This window comes from Crinia signifera, chromosome 11 (genome assembly GCF_055691185.1).
Source record: "Crinia signifera chromosome 11, ASM5569118v1, whole genome shotgun sequence".
Lineage (NCBI taxonomy): Eukaryota > Metazoa > Chordata > Amphibia > Anura > Myobatrachidae > Crinia > Crinia signifera.
Window position 1 is genome coordinate 102,118,570 of NC_139227.1, and position 17,378 is coordinate 102,135,947.

Genomic DNA, 17,378 nt, shown 5'->3' on the forward strand with positions numbered 1-17,378 from the left:
ATGTCGAGCTATTGACTGTCGAGCCAATGGATCGATTACCGATGACTTCTCGTACATATCTAGCTCATTGTTGTTTGGAACCTGTATTGTACATCGGTAACAAATGACCCACAACTGTATCCCAGCCACACACAGCGGACGCACATAGAGTACACTGAATCGGCTGCCAATGGGTAGAAGACAGAAGCGTTCTCTGTGCCGATCACAGATCTGCGCTACCTGGGAGGCCTTGGTATTTCTAACAAATCTCACATAATCCGCTCACAGTTCAATCAATGACATTATTCTACATCAACACTCAGAAAGTTTCCCCCAGCTGAAGTCTCTCTGTGCTGGGGAGGGGGGAGGGGGAGGGGGGGGGGGTGTACTTGTGGTAAGCTGCAGGGCAAGTGCAAAGGGAACCAATTTTTCATCTCATCCATTATGTGAATGAAATCTTTAAGTAGCTGCCTCCTTCTCCGAGCTGTCACGTTGATACTTAGCCTCTTACAGTCTCTGGAATAAGAGTGCAGAAGTGCGCAGGTGGCGTTATCCAATTACAAGGAGCATTTCATCAGGCGCCCGGAGACGGCTGTCACAGGTCTGCAGAACAGCAAGAGTCAGCTGGTCTCCAATGCTTCCTTCTGTGCCCCAGATTCCGTGATGAAGGATGTATCGCAGAATCCCACCGTGCCTGTACTGCCGCCTCCCCTGCGCCTCTCACACACGCCTGGTGTCCTATTTATCATTACGGGTCTGCAGCAAATTCCCTGGAAACATGCGCTTTAGGGGGTGGCTGCAAATATTTGGTACCAGCCGCATGTATGACACGAACTGCAACATGGGCCACCTTAATCAGGGGGTATGGATCATTGGGTAGACAGCATGATGGTCGACAAGCTGGTCAACATGCAGGAAGGTCGACAAAACTGTAGATCACAGGGTCATGAGGTCTATACAAGCATTTGGTCAATATGGGGAAGGTTGACAGTGAAAAGTTCAACATGGGGTTTTTCACATTTTTTTTTGTCTTGAATTTCGACACAGTCGACATGGACACTAAAATGTAGCACCGCGTCCCCTTGCATGGCTCGCTGCACTCGCCATGCTCTGGGCATGGTGCCTCTCTACGCTCGGCACACTATTTTATTCTCCCACCTGTCGGCACAAAGTGAAAAACCCCATGTCAACCTTTTAACTGTTGACCTTCCCCATGTCCACCTAATGCTTGTGTCGACTTAATGACCCTGTCAACCAACTGCTAGTAGACCCAGTGACCGTATCTCCAGCTGGTAAAGAGTAGGCAGCATCGGGTGGTGTAGCATTTTGTAGGTTGGCATCAGCCCATTGTGGTCTATGGGCTACACTTCACATACACGGGATTCCTCAGAACCATCCCCAGCAATGGCGGAATCCCGTGTGGTCAGCAGCCTGCTTTGGTGTAGAACCCTCGCCACTGAACACATCCCCGGCTCCTTCAGTATCCCATTGCAAATGCCATTAATGATAAATGGGCCCCTAGGATTAAGGGGCCCATTATTACCCTTTTTAGAATGTAAGCTCTCACGAGCAGGGCCCTCTCTCCTCATGTGCTTTTCTTAGACTATACCTCTGCCACCCTGATAACTGCGTCAGTGTCCTGTCCCCTGATGGAACTGTCCTTTTTTACCGTGTACTTGTCCTACACTGCATTGTACTGTAACTCGTTATTTTCTTGTTTTTTGTTTATCTATGTATTGTCCGGCGCTGCAGAACCCTTTTGGTTCCATATAAATAAATGGTATATATACATATATAGTGGCATGCGATGGCATGCCGTTTTTGCCGGTTTTTGACAAAATCGCATGCGATCGCATGCGATTTTTAACAGAAAAGCATCCAAATGCATTGAAATTAGTATGAAACATGTTCAATGGCCCCCAAATGGCATTTTTGAGGCTGTACCACCCCCACTATTAACACAAACCCGAAGCGTGGCGAGCGCAGCGGTACGCGTCCTACGACCTTTTCATACCCCCACTATCCACATCGGCGTGGAGTTGAGAATAGAAAGTGTGGCAAGCGCAGCGAGCCACCGAGCCCGAAGTGTGGCGAGCGGACACCTGTGAAGCCCGCGAGGGGACACGGGCTCGGTGGCTCGCCACACTTTCTATTCTCAACTCCACGCCGACGTGGATAGTGGGTGTATGAAAAGGTCGTAGGACGCGTACCGCCGCCCCTCGCGGGCTCGCAGCGCTCGCCACGCTTCGGGTTCGTGTTGATAGTGGGGGTGGTACAGCCTCAAAAATGCCATTTGGGGGCCATTGAACATGTTTCATACTAATTTCAATGCATTTGGATGCTTTTCTGTTAAAAATCGCATGCGACGCGATTTTTTGATGTGCGATGGCCATCGTGGGAGCCGTGATACTCCACAAGTACCAAATAAATTATAGTAAGGAAACTGGGGATGTAAAACTACATGTCCCAGCTTGCATAGCCAGCTTTGGGCGGGTGGACGGACAGACTGTGCTGCCACAATGCTGTCTGTATCCTGCTTAAGACCTGTACAGTCTTAACCCAGGATTAGTATCCCCACCGCTGTGCATGCTGGGAGATGTGCTATGCGGGGTGCACCTCTGGCGGGTAATGCATCTGTCCCGAGAGTTCACAGTCATGCCACCACTGTAATATGGTCATTGGTTAGACTTTGCACTGGGTGCCGGGATCCCCTATCTACAACAGTGCATGGATGCAAATTGTTTTCAGTCAGGGTAACCTGCTAGAATAGAACATTTGTGGGCACAATATAAACCTTGCATTGTCCAAGGGGCTGCACTTAGCCGCTCATGTTCTCATGTTACTCAGGGGGTCCCGAAATAACATCCTACGAGCTGCGCTGAGTCTGGCTGCAGGGGGACCAATCAGCCCAAACATCTTCCTGTTCCAGCTATTCTAATGAGAGTCTGTTCCTGTCTGTAGCATCCTACGTGTGTGTTAGTCCCCCAGGAGGGGCTCCGGAACATTGTGTGTGGCTGCGCTAGAACATTGGCCGTCCAGGCTGCTCTGCCGTCTTCTGCAGCATCGGCACAATCCGGCTTCTGTCTACCTGGGACTCATTATCATCATCCCATGCGACATGCTGCTCTGATTACGGGGCCAGCTGTCCTGGGGCGGTGCTAGCAAGGGACTTATATTTAGACCAGAGGTTCCCAGGTGCGTTCCTCTAGGCGCCCTAACGGCCCAGGTTTTCAAGTTATCCATGGCTGAGCGCAGATGGTTAAATGAAATTGATTGATATAGTAATCTGTGTACCAAGCCTTGGAGAGAGGTAAAGTGGATGGAGATAAAGTACCAACCAGCTCCTAACTGTCATCTTACATGGCAGGTTTGTAAAATTACAGTTAGTGGGCAAGTTGGTACTTTGGGGCAGATTTATTAGACACGGGTGAAGTGATAAAGTGGCTGGTATTTTTTCCACTTACCAATACGCTCATAACTGTCATTTTCCAAACCCAGTCTGTGACTGGATAGTTAGCAGCTTATTGGCCAGTGATAAAGTACCAGACACTTTATCACTTCACCCGGGCCTAATAAACCACACTTTCCCTCTCCGAGGATTATTACATAGAGGCTGTGTGTTATATTTAGCATTATAATGAGTTTGATAAAGCGAACTGGTTGCCATGGACAACGCCTGTACCCGCCCACTTCTCTACTCTCCTCACTGGTTCATCATACCTACTCCTGGGGGTCTATCACATATACACTAATGCCCCCCGTTCCCTGTGCCGCAGAGCGTCCGCATTACATGACCTCAGAAAATACATATATAAAACAATAGCCTTATATCCGGTTATACTGCTAACTGCTATGGGTGGTGTATGGCAGGTGGTTTGGGGATATGAGGTCACGGCGACGGCAATATCCACACCACCATCCCCTCGTCCCCTTATCCTATCCTCCATAGGTGCCTGGCGTCCAGCAGAACAATGTCATTAAATGACATTCCTTATATTTTCTGTACTTGGTTTAAAGTGAGCAATCATTGTTACGTCCCACCACCGCCCTGCTCTATGGCTGCCACATGGGACACAAAGCCTGTGTTATAATTTATATGTATAGCTAAATGACAAGCTAAGCATGGAGAAGCGGGAACAATACATTATAAGGGTGATTACAAATTACTTGCTCATTGATCGCCAACTGTGAGACTCTCAATCATTGTTACCGCGGTTACCGTCAATGCTGGCAGTTACAGCCTCCAAATCACAAAGTCTAGGTATGGTGTAATAATAATATAATCAGCGATCGGCGTCCTGCGGCTCTGCCGGCGCAGTGGGCGGCCCGCTAACCTTCCAAAAGGGACACACATTACCTTACTCTGAGTAATTAGGTAAAACAATGCATTTAGAACACTATCTGTAATAACACCTCAGCAGCCATATTACACAAGTGTACAGCTCCTGATATAACGAGCAGGGCTCCCACAAGCAATTGGCCGACATGAAAAAAAAAAGGTTGACACATGAAAAGTCAAACTAATTACTGTCGAGCTAATGATCCGCCCATCACAGGTCTCCTAAGTGACACCAGGTTCTGTTCATAAATGAGGGTTCGGCGAGGCCTGGGTACCACCTACTGCGTTACATTGTGTGGGCATTTAGTTACTAGCACATACTGTACTGTATTCTACACTACGCAAGCAAATGAATGCAAATATTGAATGGAAGAGTTTTTCTTCTGCACGTATTTTGTTAAATCCACACAATATATCCTTCTACTTTAGAACTATTAAATATGTCCCCTTTATAGTGGCGTTGTGAGTAGGAAATCCCAGCAGTTGGGATGCCGACAGTCAAACCCCCCCCCCCGATATTGATAGCAGGAATCCCAGCAGCTACCGGATAAGTATTTCAGCCTAACCTTGACCTCTTGCCGTTCCCACCAGCATGCTAACCCTAACCACCCCCTAGCTCCTTCAGGCTGTCCCTAACCATTCCCCCCAAACAGCCCAAATCTAACTACCCTGATCCTTACCCCCCCTACACAGTCAATCCCTAACACTACCCCCTTTAGTGCCTAATTATAACCCCAACCCCTGTACCTCCCTCCGTATGCATCTGGATCATGCGATCGCTCTTCTGACTGTCGGGATCCCTGTTTTCAGGATTTTGGCTGCATCCCATACATACTATTCCCGCACAGCATTGCTCCATCAGTACAAGCCGATGGTTCTACACGGAATCCCTGCGCTACTCTGGGACTTTCCAGTGTACCACCGTTATTCTGTGGCAGGAGGAAGGGAAGGGGCCCATTTGGGTCATCGTACCTTTTAGAAATTACTAGTTGCCAGTCCGTCAAAACTACTGAACAACATAACAGTAATGTCACCGACCTTTTGGCTGTGTGTGCCCAAAATTGCATTCCCCCTATAGAGGTGAGGAGCAGTTTTCGGGGGTATTCCATCTTGCCCACTTTCTCCGCCGGTAGAAGGCTGATTGCGACAAAACAGATCCGACTTTAAAAACAAGCCAGATCTGTTTGGTCGGAAATGGTCCCGGATTGTCTAATCCACGCCCTTTTTTTGACAATCCGCAGCCGTTTGAAGACATACCCACTTTTCAACACTTGACAGGCGAAACATTGAATTCTGCCAGTCGAGTTTCTGTCGAGCGGAGCGAAAACGGCCCAGGATTCAAACGGTCTGGATGTTCCGACAGTCGGGATCCCAGATTGAATACTGCCCTTAGCCTTTTATGATATAGGATAAGCAGTTCATTGTATGGTTACGGGTGCGTTTATGTGGAACTTCCATCTACCTTTCAGTCACAGCTGTTTTCTTCATTCTTTTCATTTAAAAAAACTAAAATCCAAAGTTGAAAATTAAACTCTACAAAGTGCCCATTATAACGGAGTCCAGGTTGGAGATTGCTCCTTGCATAACAGACACCACAAAGTAATCGGAAGTAAATGACACTGCAGCTTTTGTACAGACATGTGCCCGGCATTTGCATAACCCATTTAATTCTCAGAATGATTATACAGCCTCATTACAGCGGGAATGGCGGCGCACAGCTGCAACGTTAACTTGAGACATTCTGAAACTACGCTGAAACACAAAGGATAATTCAACCCAAAAATGTACATCTTGGTACAAATATGAAAGTACTGAAAGTCTTGTCCTCCAACTGATCTGGTGGTCCCCTGAGGTTTTGTTAGCTCCTGAAGGTGACGTCTTTGTGCATTACACGCTATCGGACTGAATACAGACTACATCAATGTAGAGAAGGTTAGGGGTGAAATTGCCAATTTTGTCTCCCATGGAACAGCGGAGGCCATCCTTTCCAGGGGACTCCTATAGCTGCTAGGGGTACCTAAATGCAGAACTTTGATGGCTTTTTGGTTGTGAAAATTTCTTGTTGACTCTTTAGGATAAGATGGAATACTTCATCTTAAGTTTACAAGAGTACTAGACTTTGCTGGTTCTAGAGCTGGTTAGAGGGTTTATGCAGCCAAGATGATGATGATTTTAACCAGGGTGTTTTACGCAGAGGAAGAGTATTCGTTGTTTTTTTCAGGGTGATGAGGCACCTAGAAACAGCCAACTTAGCACATTTCCCCCCTCTTGGCTGTGTCGTGGGATAATGGTCACGCGGATATTGAGGTAGGGTTCTGGGCAGTTTGGGAGCTGTTGCTATACTTTTAGCTAAGAACTTGATGACAAGGTTTGTTGTAGTTGTGGCCTGACTTGTGAACTACCACCTCCCCTCTTACACTCCTGAACTACTTGAACTACTGCCTCCCCCTGTCACTCTGCCTCTACCTCCTCCCTCCCCTCTTTCTCTCCTGAGCTACCGCCTCCCCTCTTACACTCTGCCTCTACTGCATCCCCTCTTACACTCTTGAACTACTGCTTCCCTCTGTCACTCCACCTCTACCGCCTCTCCTCTGTCACTCCGCCTGTAACGCCTCTCCTCTGTCACTCTGCCTCTACTGCATCTCCTCTTACACTCCTGAACTACCGCCTCCCCTCTTACACTCTGCCTCTACCGCATCTCCTCTTACACTCCTGAACTACCGCCTCCCCTCTTACACTCTGCCTCTACCGCATCTCGTCTTACACTCCTGAACTACAGCATCCTCTCTTACACTCCTGAACTGAGCTACCTCCTCCCCTCTTTTGCTCTACCTCTATCTCCACCCCTCTTTCGCTCAGCCTCTACCACCTCCCCTCTTTCAATCCTCCTACACTGCAGCTACTGCACTTCTACTACACTCCTATATGCCTACACTACTGCTCTCTTCTAGCTGTACCAACTTGTGGAATACTAATCTGCTCTTTCCGATTTCAGTATCCTCTGTTTTCGGATTATACCCAAATTTACCTGACCCCTGCTGATCTCTTGCCATGTGTTGGACACATTAGCTGGATGTCTTTCTGCCATTACATCTTAGTTGGAACCTTGCCACCTCTAACTCACTATTTTTAAAAAGCAGCGCTCCTAATATTCCCACCGGCCAATCACAGGCATTGACCTGACATCTCCCATTTCCGAGGTGTCATCCTTGATTGAACTGTGCTTTACTCCCAATATGTAATCTGTATCCAAGTCATATTGCATACATCCAGGAAATCTATCCAGAATAGAAAAAGTTTACATTTAGAGCTACCAACAAAACTACACCAATATCCATCTCTCTACTTACAAAATAGAGAAGTCTGCTGTATGCAAAATCTGCGTTCTGTACATACCATTCCAAACCTATATATGTTATTGTATCTGATGATCTCCCCTCATAAAAGTTCACACACAACTTACATGTTTTCTTTCTACAGTCACAGAAGCAGCTGACCCAAGGCCAACATTGTATGACGGGATTATATAGCCCACTAATTACCTTTTTGCATGTACAATCTGGCTGGACCAGTTTGATACTTAGACGTGAGAGCAGGGCCCTCCTACCTCTCATTCTTCAGTCTTGTTTTATTATGGTTTTGTTCCTAACTGTAAGCACAAGTGAATATGCAGGTGCAATATAAATAAAAATAAATACTGTATAGCAGCGGTTCTCAAACTGTGGGTCCCGACATTCTCAGCATGGGGTCGCGAGTCCATGTTGCTGACCATCAGGCTGATGACTTTTCTAATCTCAGTCAGCGATTCAAGGAGTCTGAAAAATCTGTTGAATTGTCTGTTATTTTAGACTCCTCCCATCATTCTGTACCTCCACAATGCTGCCATGTATGTGCTGTCTGCTGACTACCCATGTGATGTGATGGGTTATGGTATATCAGACTCCTCCCATCACTCTGTGCCTCCACAATGCTGCCATGTATGTGCTGTCTGCTGACTACCCATGTGATGTGATGGGTTATGGTATTTTAGACTCCTCCCATCACTCTGTGCCTCCACAATGCTGCCATGTATGTGCTGTCTGCTGACTACACGTGTGATGTGATGGGTTATGGTGTATTAGACTCCTCCCATCATTCTGTACCTCCACAATGCTGCCATGTATGTGCTGTCTGCTGACTACCCATGTGATGTGATGGGTTATGGTATATCAGACTCCTCCCATCACTCTGTGCCTCCACAATGCTGCCATGTATGTGCTGTCTGCTGACTACACATGTGATGTGATGGGTTATGGTATATCAGACTCCTCTCATCACTCTGTACCTCCACAATGCTGCCATGTATGTGCTGTCTGCTGACTACACGTGTGATGTGATGAGTTATGGTATATCAGACTCCTCCCATCAATCTGTGCCTCCACAATGCTGCCATGTATGTGCTGTCTGCTGACTACCCGTGTGATGTGATGGGTTATGGTATATCAGACTCCTCCCATCACTCTGTGCCACCACAATGCTGCCATGTCTGTGCTGTCTGCTGACTACACGTGTGATGTGATGGGTTATGGTATATCAGACTCCTCCCATCACTCTGTGCCTCCACAATGCTGCCATGTATGTGCTGTCTGCTGACTACACGTGTGATGTGATGGGTTATGGTATATTAGACTCCTCCCATCACTCTGTGCCTCCACAATGCTGCCATGCTTGTGCTGTCTGCTGACTACACGTGTGATGTGATGGGTTATGGTATATTAGACTCCTCCCATCACTCTGTGCCCCCACAATGCTGCCAAGTATGTGCTGTCTGCTGACTACACGTGTGATGTGATGGGTTATGGTATATTAGACTCCTCCCATCACTCTGTGCCTCCACAATGCTGCCATGCTTGTGCTGTCTGCTGACTACACGTGTGATGTGATGGGTTATGGTATATTAGACTCCTCCCATCACTCTGTGCCTCCACAATGCTGCCATGTATGTGCTGTCTGCTGACTACACGTGTGATGTGATGGGTTATGGTATATTAGACTCCTCCCATCACTCTGTGCCCCCACAATGCTGCCAAGTATGTGCTGTCTGCTGACTACACGTGTGATGTGATGGGTTATGGTATATTAGACTCCTCCCATCACTCTGTGCCTCCACAATGCTGCCATGCATGTGCTGTGTGCTGACTACACGTGTGATGTGATGACCTTTGCAGTAACTTGCTGGGGTCCTGTCATTATTTTTATTGTCTAATGGGGTCCCAGAGCAAAATAGTATGAGGAACCCTGCTGTATAGGAAAAAAAATAGGCAAAAAGGTTTGTTCCAAAATTTTTAAATAAACTTATTTTACATAATTTCCAGGGACATTTTTACTTAGTATTGAGCACAACAAGTATTGAGTGCATGTTCCATTATTCATCACTGATTATAAAGGACATTAATGAGGCAGGGATCAGTGTACCAGTAGTAAATGTGTTTTAGTACAGATAAGAACCGGTCCAGCCTATGGTGTGAAGCTGCAGCCTATCATTCCAGGAGGGGCAGTACATCTACAAGAGCCTGTTTGCATAAAGCCCTAGATTATTTATTGTCTAAATATACTTGTAATATATACAAACTGAATTCTCTTTAATATTATAATTTGCATTGAATACATATTCTTTGTAGGGAGAAAGCAATTTAAAAATAAATGTCTAAATAAGCTCATTATGTTGCTAGATGTAAATGATCTCACAAGGACACCCCTGGAGTTATGACCGGGTGCTCCCGGATTCAGGCAGCCGAGCAACCATTTCCTTAGCTGGTGACTGGTTTGCTGTCTGTCACTGAGCTACACCGCTAGGTGCTATACTGCTTGAGAATGATCATGCATAAAGAAGACTGACAGGAGGGATTACAGGATGGAGACAAAAACAATGGCTCTATAAACTAACAAGCACTACAGGACAATGACCGGGCATATTTATCAAGAAACTTTTTACTAAAAGAATGTGAAAAAGGAGGTTTTCACACCTTTTCAAATTATTTTAGTATCACCAGAATGTACTAATTGGCAATTGGATGAGACTTCGCAAAATTCTACTCCAAACCCTTTGCATTCCAGATCGCATTTCCCATGCTTGGAATGGGAAATGCAATCTGGGCGGATGTACAAAAAAACAATTTACAAAATTGACGGAAAAAAGTAGGGAGCCCTGTCAAATTACTATAATGTTATCTGCATTATCCAAGTTTCCCTCTGGTTCCAATACCCCTGCACAGCCATCTTTGCCTTGTTGCAGGGGATTCTGGCGGCAGATCTGTCCCCTGTGATCAACCATGTGTGTCTGACTTAGGGACTGGGGATTGGTTAGAGCAGCTGGTCCTCAGATCGCTGTGCTGGTATCACTCTGTATAGCACTGGTGGTCACAGAGGAGCACAGGACCAAACTGCCAAACTTCCAACCCGGATTACCAAGGGGAGGGGGGTGGGGGGGGGAGAACACATGCGCGGCACACCTTACACTATCACAGGTGGCTTTGTCAGAATCACTGAGAAATAATTAAATCACAACTCTCATGAATGCAGAGTCTTTCCATAACATCATGTTTATTACATCCTTTACCATTCCTGCCCATAGCTTGAGGTCTGTGTCCAGCTGTATTCCTTTACCCTCAGTATGTGCTGATATTATGGCAAATCCCAAGGGGGAGGGGGGTTGCACCGCCACACATTCATCTAATCATAGCCCCACCCCTGCACAGTGCAACATCTCATGCTATTGGATATTTGTCATCAGTAAGATCCTGGACCATCTATATCACCATGGATCTGGCAGAATGGCCTGCTTTCCTGGTGAACTGGGAGAGTTCCCCAAATTCTGGCAATCTCTCATTGTCAGAACCAATATGGGACGCAACCTCTTACCCAGTGTAATATATTTACAGATATGGCAAAATTACATTTATATGGATCATGTTATTTGGCTTTGTACAACTCAAGCTCTAATCGTACCTTTTTCATGTGCTCCAACCCTAAGATCTCCTTCATCTTAAACCATCTTCCCTTCGATCTCCTTCATCTTAGATCTAGTTTATCTTAGGCCCTCATCCCTTAGATCTCCTTCATCTTAGACCCTCCACCCTTAGATCTCCTTCATTTTAGACCCTATTCCCTTAGATCTCCTTAATCTTAGACCCTATTCCCTTAGATCTTCTTCATCTTAGGCCCTCCTTTCTTAGATCTCCTTCATCTTAGGCCCTCCTCCCTTAGATCTCCTTCATCTTAGGCCCTCCTCCCTTAGATCTCCTTCATCTTAGGCCCTCCTCCCTTAGATCTCCTTCATCTTAGGCCCTCCTCCCTTAGATCTCCTTCATCTGACATTCATTCTCTTTCCTGTTAACTATCAGTTGGCTCATAAACCTCAAGGCTTCCATCAGTCTTACCTTGCAGGAACAGACGGAACACCGGTCTTCCTTTAGCGTCCAGACTTGGCCATTGCGTTTCAGTCCACCTTCATGAGGGCAGTCCCCAGTGCACGATGGTCCAGATGGGCAAAGACAGTCAAAGCCACCTTCTAAGTTCACACAAGCAGAATCGTTCCAACACGTGTGCGTCCTCAGTGCGCATTCATCAATGTCTACAAGACAATATACACACAGAATTATACGTTTGTATATGTGGTCTGTTCAGACATAAGGCCATTCTCCTGTAGGTCTACTGAGCAAAATAAATTGTAAAAATTAAGAAGATTTGCAACTAAAGCTTGTTTTAGAAGGTTGATGTGCAGAACATGATGATGCCAGAACATTGAAAAATGGATAAGGAACAAAGAGGTTTCCCTCACTGTTGGTCAATCTGTAATGATCGTATTGGTTCATGTAGGTCGGGATCTCTGACCACATATCCCCCCCAACTGTCCCAACTGTGGAATGTGACTATTAGAGATTTGTCATACTCCCCCAACATTGTCACACACGCTCCTCTTTGCCCAGTTGGCTGAACTAGGGGAGTGTTGGGGCCTAGGGGAGATCCTATGAAACCAGTCATCTACATGAGGCCAAGTCATCCATTAAGCAGCCCCTGATTACCCCAACCACAGAGGGGTAAAGGGGACCCAAACCCTAGGACCCCTCTAGTGGAGCGAATGCGTTTCTGGCGATATAATGACATCATCCTCTCTGTGAAGGCGTGGCCACATATGGATTTTAGAAGTTATGCAAATCAATTGTCTGCGACACTCATGCAGTATATATAGACGTGCGGTTGATGGGTCGACACACAATAGGTTGACTACTGTTGGTAGACAGGCCAAAGGTAGAACCCCTTAAAATGGTCAAACATGACTTAGGTTCGTAAAAGGTTGACCTAAGCAATATGTCCACATAGAAAAAGTTGACATAAAAAAAGGTCGACCTGGGTTTTTCTATTTTTTTCCCCCCAGAACAGGTGTTTTTCCATACTTCACTATCCCTGAGGACTATTGTCAAAGCTCATGTCGACCTTTATCGTGCCAACCTTTTCCATTGTCACCTATTGCTTGTGTCGATCATTTGAACCTGTCTACCTAAGTCATGTCGACCTTCCTAATGTGTCAACCTATGGCCTGTCAATCTTTTGAGTGTCGACCCTAATTGGGTCAACCCAATGACCCATAACCCCTGTTATCCGCCCCTTGACTGTCACATAGGACAGCGATGCCTATTAATGAGTATCCCATGCGATCCCGGAACACACATCACTCTGGACAATAGCTTCCCTATAGAGCGTGATACTCCCGTATCCTACCACTTCCCGAGCTGGCTGCCAAATAAAACAAACGCGTAAAGTCCCTTTACATTTATCTCTGGTACAGGCAGATGCTATTGTAAAACTTATCAGCACAATAAAATCAGGCTGAGCGCGGAGTCGGATTTATAAAGCGCCTCGTAAGTCAATTTTAGAATCTCTAACACATCATTTTAGGCGCCAATCCTGTGACTGATGTCTCCCTCCCACCAACCACAGCAATTACGTTATAATGTCACTCGTCACTGCACAGATCTACAAGGCGGCCAACAGCATGAGGCCACAGGCCCGATACCACGGAATTGTCACGTTGCTAAATACCCGACTGGGTGTTGCTAATGGGGGGGGGGGGGGGGTGGCTGTCTCCAAGGCCCGCACATTCTCCTGGCAGCCTGGCATTGGATTAAGGGGCATGTTTATCACCAGCCAGCTCCTGTCATATTACAGGTTGTGTTTTAAAATGACATGCAGGAGCTGGTTGGTCAATACTTGCCCACCCTCCCGGAATGGCCGGGAGGCTTCCGAAAAATCTGGTCCCCCTGGTTACCAGGAACACGACAGCGGTTGGGTGGAAGTACACGCCTGCCTATAGTCTATATAATACTGCAGTGTTTTCAATGAATCGTATAATTGACACCCAAGGAACGTAAAACCGAAGTAACAAAATGTTCGGTTAAAGACAAAAACATTTGCTGTGTGAAAACCAATTTTTACAGAAAATATTCATCAAAGAGAGAAAATCAATTGTACATTAGAGATGAAGGAATATTCAGGTGACACCGGATAACTGGGTGAGGCTCCCCCTGCACCCTCTGCACAATGCCCGGCACGTTACATCTGCGGCTAGACTGGCCAAATATCGTACAAATTGATTTCTCACTTCAGTGTGAAGGCAGAAATAAAGAACGCTCTCCGCGCTGTAGTGTTTGTGTATAATTGGACGATGAGATGTAAACACATGTTAGGAAACGGGATTACCGCGCCGGGAGAAAGATTGGTCGCAGTGCCCAAAGCAGAGAGGGTTTTACAGGTGAGCGCCGCGGCCGCCGGCGCAGGAGACATTGTGTAATTGCTTTTACTTATGACAGAAGAATCTAATTTCACCTTCCAAGCAATTGAGCAGATTTATAGAAAGCCAGATGTTGGCAATTATGGATGCTGACATTACTCATATTCTCCATAGCACAGACTTGTTTGCACTGAACAAAGCCAACTTAATCTATTATACATTTCTCAGGGGAGGCAGAGCGAGAAGGATGGTAACCCGTTAGCAGTGTCAGAGCGATGGGCGCAGGGAATGGGAGGGTCCAATTTGAGGCATCTTCTTATATATAATGATCCTGTTACAGTGCGTCTGATAGACTCAGATAGATGATCATTTGCAGTTTTATAAGGCCAGTACCTGTGTGTAGCACCAACACATTAAGGAGCGCACAAGGCTGAGGGTAGGAGCATGGAAGCTGCTGGGGAGAAGGACCAGAGATCCCTCTCCAGCAATGCTGTATCCCCTAGGGAGAGACTTGGGTCATATGCAAATGGGTACTGGGAAACAGAAATGTATGTATGCAATTCTCAGGATCGATACACATACTTTTTGTACATGACATGGGCACGCAGATAAACACCCCCCCCCCCCCCCCGTCCCAATACCTGCAGGTGTCCCCAGCATCTCTGGGCAGCAGCAGGTTAACTCCTGCTCCCTCTCTCCCTGCTGCCACCGCCAGCACAGAGCGGCAGCAGGTCCTCTCTCCCTCCTCCAGAGACCGGCTTGGGAGGCTATGGGCAGCAGCGCGTCATCGAGGACCTCTCTCCCTGCTGCCGCCGCCAGCTGGTCCTCTTCTGCAGCTGCTCTCCAGAAGCGGGTAGCTTACGGCACACAGGGAAGGCAGGGATGCCATTGCGATGCACGGCTCCGGCGCCCTATGACCTTTTGGCGCCCGGAGCTTATGCTCTGCCGGCTGCACTCTCCCTGGCCACAGTTCAGTACACATTACAGCATAAATGTATGTAGTGAGGACTAGATTAATGTACTACTCAGGGCTGGTGGTCAAAGATGGAGATGAGTTTGCGGACGAAGATGTTCGCTGAGTGTTTGGGTATGGGAGAGCTATGAGTGACATGTGAAGAGAAGAGGGCTTTGACAACAAGAGGGAAGAGAGGAGTTTACAATCTAGTAGGAAGATGCAAAAGACAGATTATATGAGGTGCAAGCAGGTGGGAGGTGGGTTGATGGCAGGATGTAAGCAGGCAGAGATGGACAGGGCATGGGGCAGGGGATCGGAGGACCAGTCTCAGGACTAGTTTATGCAGATGATGGGTACGCTTTGATGAATGGTGAGTTTTCAGTGCCTGTATGTACTGTAATTCTCAGTATGTGTTCTTATTCTATGTGTAGATGACTGCAGACTACCACTTATCATGGGGTATATGCTGGATGTAATTCTCGGATGTGTTCCTATTCTGTGTGTGTGTATAATGGCACAGTGCCACTTCTCATGGTCTGTGTGCTGGGTGTAGTTCTCAGTATGTGTGTGTATAATGGCACAGTGCCACTTTTCATGGTCTGTGTGCTGGGTGTAGTTCTAAGTATGTATGTGTGTGTGTATAATGGCACAGTGCCACTGCTCATGGTCTGTGTGCTGGGTGTAGTTCTCAGTATGTGTGTATAATGGCACAGTGCCACTTCTCGTGGTCTGTGTGCCGGGTGAAGTTCTAAGTATGTGCGTGTATAATGGCACAGTGCCACTGCTCATGGTCTGTGTGCTGGGTGTAATTCTAAGTATGTGTGTGTGTGTGTGTATAATGGCACAGTGCCACTGCTCATGGTCTGTGTGCTGGGTGTAGTTCTAAGTGTGTGTGTGTATAATGGCACAGTGCCACTGCTCATGGTCTGTGTGCTGGGTGTAGTTCTCAGTATGTGTGTTTATAATGGCACAGTGCCACTTCTCATGGTCTGTGTGCTGGGTGTAGTTCTAAGTGTGTGTGTGTGTGTGTGTGTGTGTGTGTGTGTGTGTGTGTATAATGGCACAGTGCCACTGCTCATGGTCTGTGTGCTGGGTGTAGTTCTAAGTGTGTGTGTGTGTGTGTGTGTGTATAATGGCACAGTGCCACTGCTCATGGTCTGTGTGCTGGATGCAGTTCTAAGGTTGGGATCATTTGGTCTATTGCATTATGGTCGAAAGTCATTAGGTCGAATCCATTAGGTCGACATGCTAAAAGGTCGACATGACTCTAGGTCGACATGGGAAAAGGTCGACATGATTCTAGGTCGAAAGGTCATTAGTTCGACAGGTCATTAGTTCGACAAGGTCATTAGTTCGACATTGTCTATGTCGACATTCACAAGGTCGACATGGGGTTTTTCACTGTTTTTTTACCTGAATGTCAACACAGTCGACATGGACACAGTTTAAAGTGCACTGCATCCCCTCGCATCGCTCGCTGCGCTCGCAATGCGTCGGGCACGGTGCCTCGCTACGCTCGGCACACTATTTTATTCTCCCACCACGCCCTAGTGGATGGTAGGGCATGAATTACCGCCTGTCGGCACATGTTGGCTCAAAAAACAGTGAAAAACTCCATGTCGACCTTGTGAATGTCGACATAGACAATGTCGAACTAATGACGTTGTCGAACTAATGACCTGTCGAACTAATGACCTTTCGAACTAGAATCATGTCGACCTAGAGTCATGTCGACCTAGAGTCATGTCGACCTTTTAGCATGTCGACCTAATGGATTCGACCTAATGACTGTCGACCATAATGCAGTAGACCAAATGACCGCATCCCGTTCTAAGTACAGTATGTGTGTGTATAATGGCACAGTGCCACTGCTCATGGTCTGTGTGCTGGGTGTAGTTCTCAGTATGTGTGTGTATAATGGCACAGTGCCACTGCTCATGGTCTGTGTGCTGGATGCAGTTCTAAGTACAGTATGTGTGTGTATAATGGCACAGTGCTACTTCTAATGGTCTGTGTGCTGGGTGTAGTTCTAAGTATGTGTGTGTATAATGGCACAGTGCCACTGCTCATGGTCTCTGTGCTGGATGTTATTCTCAGATGTGCTCCTTATTCTGTGGGTGTATATAATGGCCCAGTACCACTTCCCATGGTCTGTGTGCTGGATGTAATTCTCAGTTGTGTTTTTATTCTGTGTGTAGATAACGGCACAGTACCACTTTCCATGGTCTGTGTGCTGGGAGTTGCGATTCAGGGTGTATAATTAGCACTTATCCACTTATACTGCTAGTTAGCTGCCAACCGGTAATAACATGATGGCAGTAAGGATAGGTGCCACA

General features: G+C 46.8%; 1 protein-coding gene across 7 annotated transcripts in view; it reads right to left on the reverse strand.

The window, feature by feature from the left end:
* The window catches only part of NELL1 (neural EGFL like 1), a 558,514-nt gene that overhangs the window by 13,598 nt on the left and 527,538 nt on the right, over positions 1 to 17,378 (reverse strand). For all 7 annotated transcript variants that reach the window (XM_083164040.1, XM_083164038.1, XM_083164037.1 and 4 more), the window contains one exon: positions 11,737 to 11,930. In XM_083164040.1, coding sequence (XP_083020166.1) covers positions 11,737 to 11,930 — 194 coding nt within the window. The remainder of the gene's footprint in view (positions 1 to 11,736; positions 11,931 to 17,378) is intronic.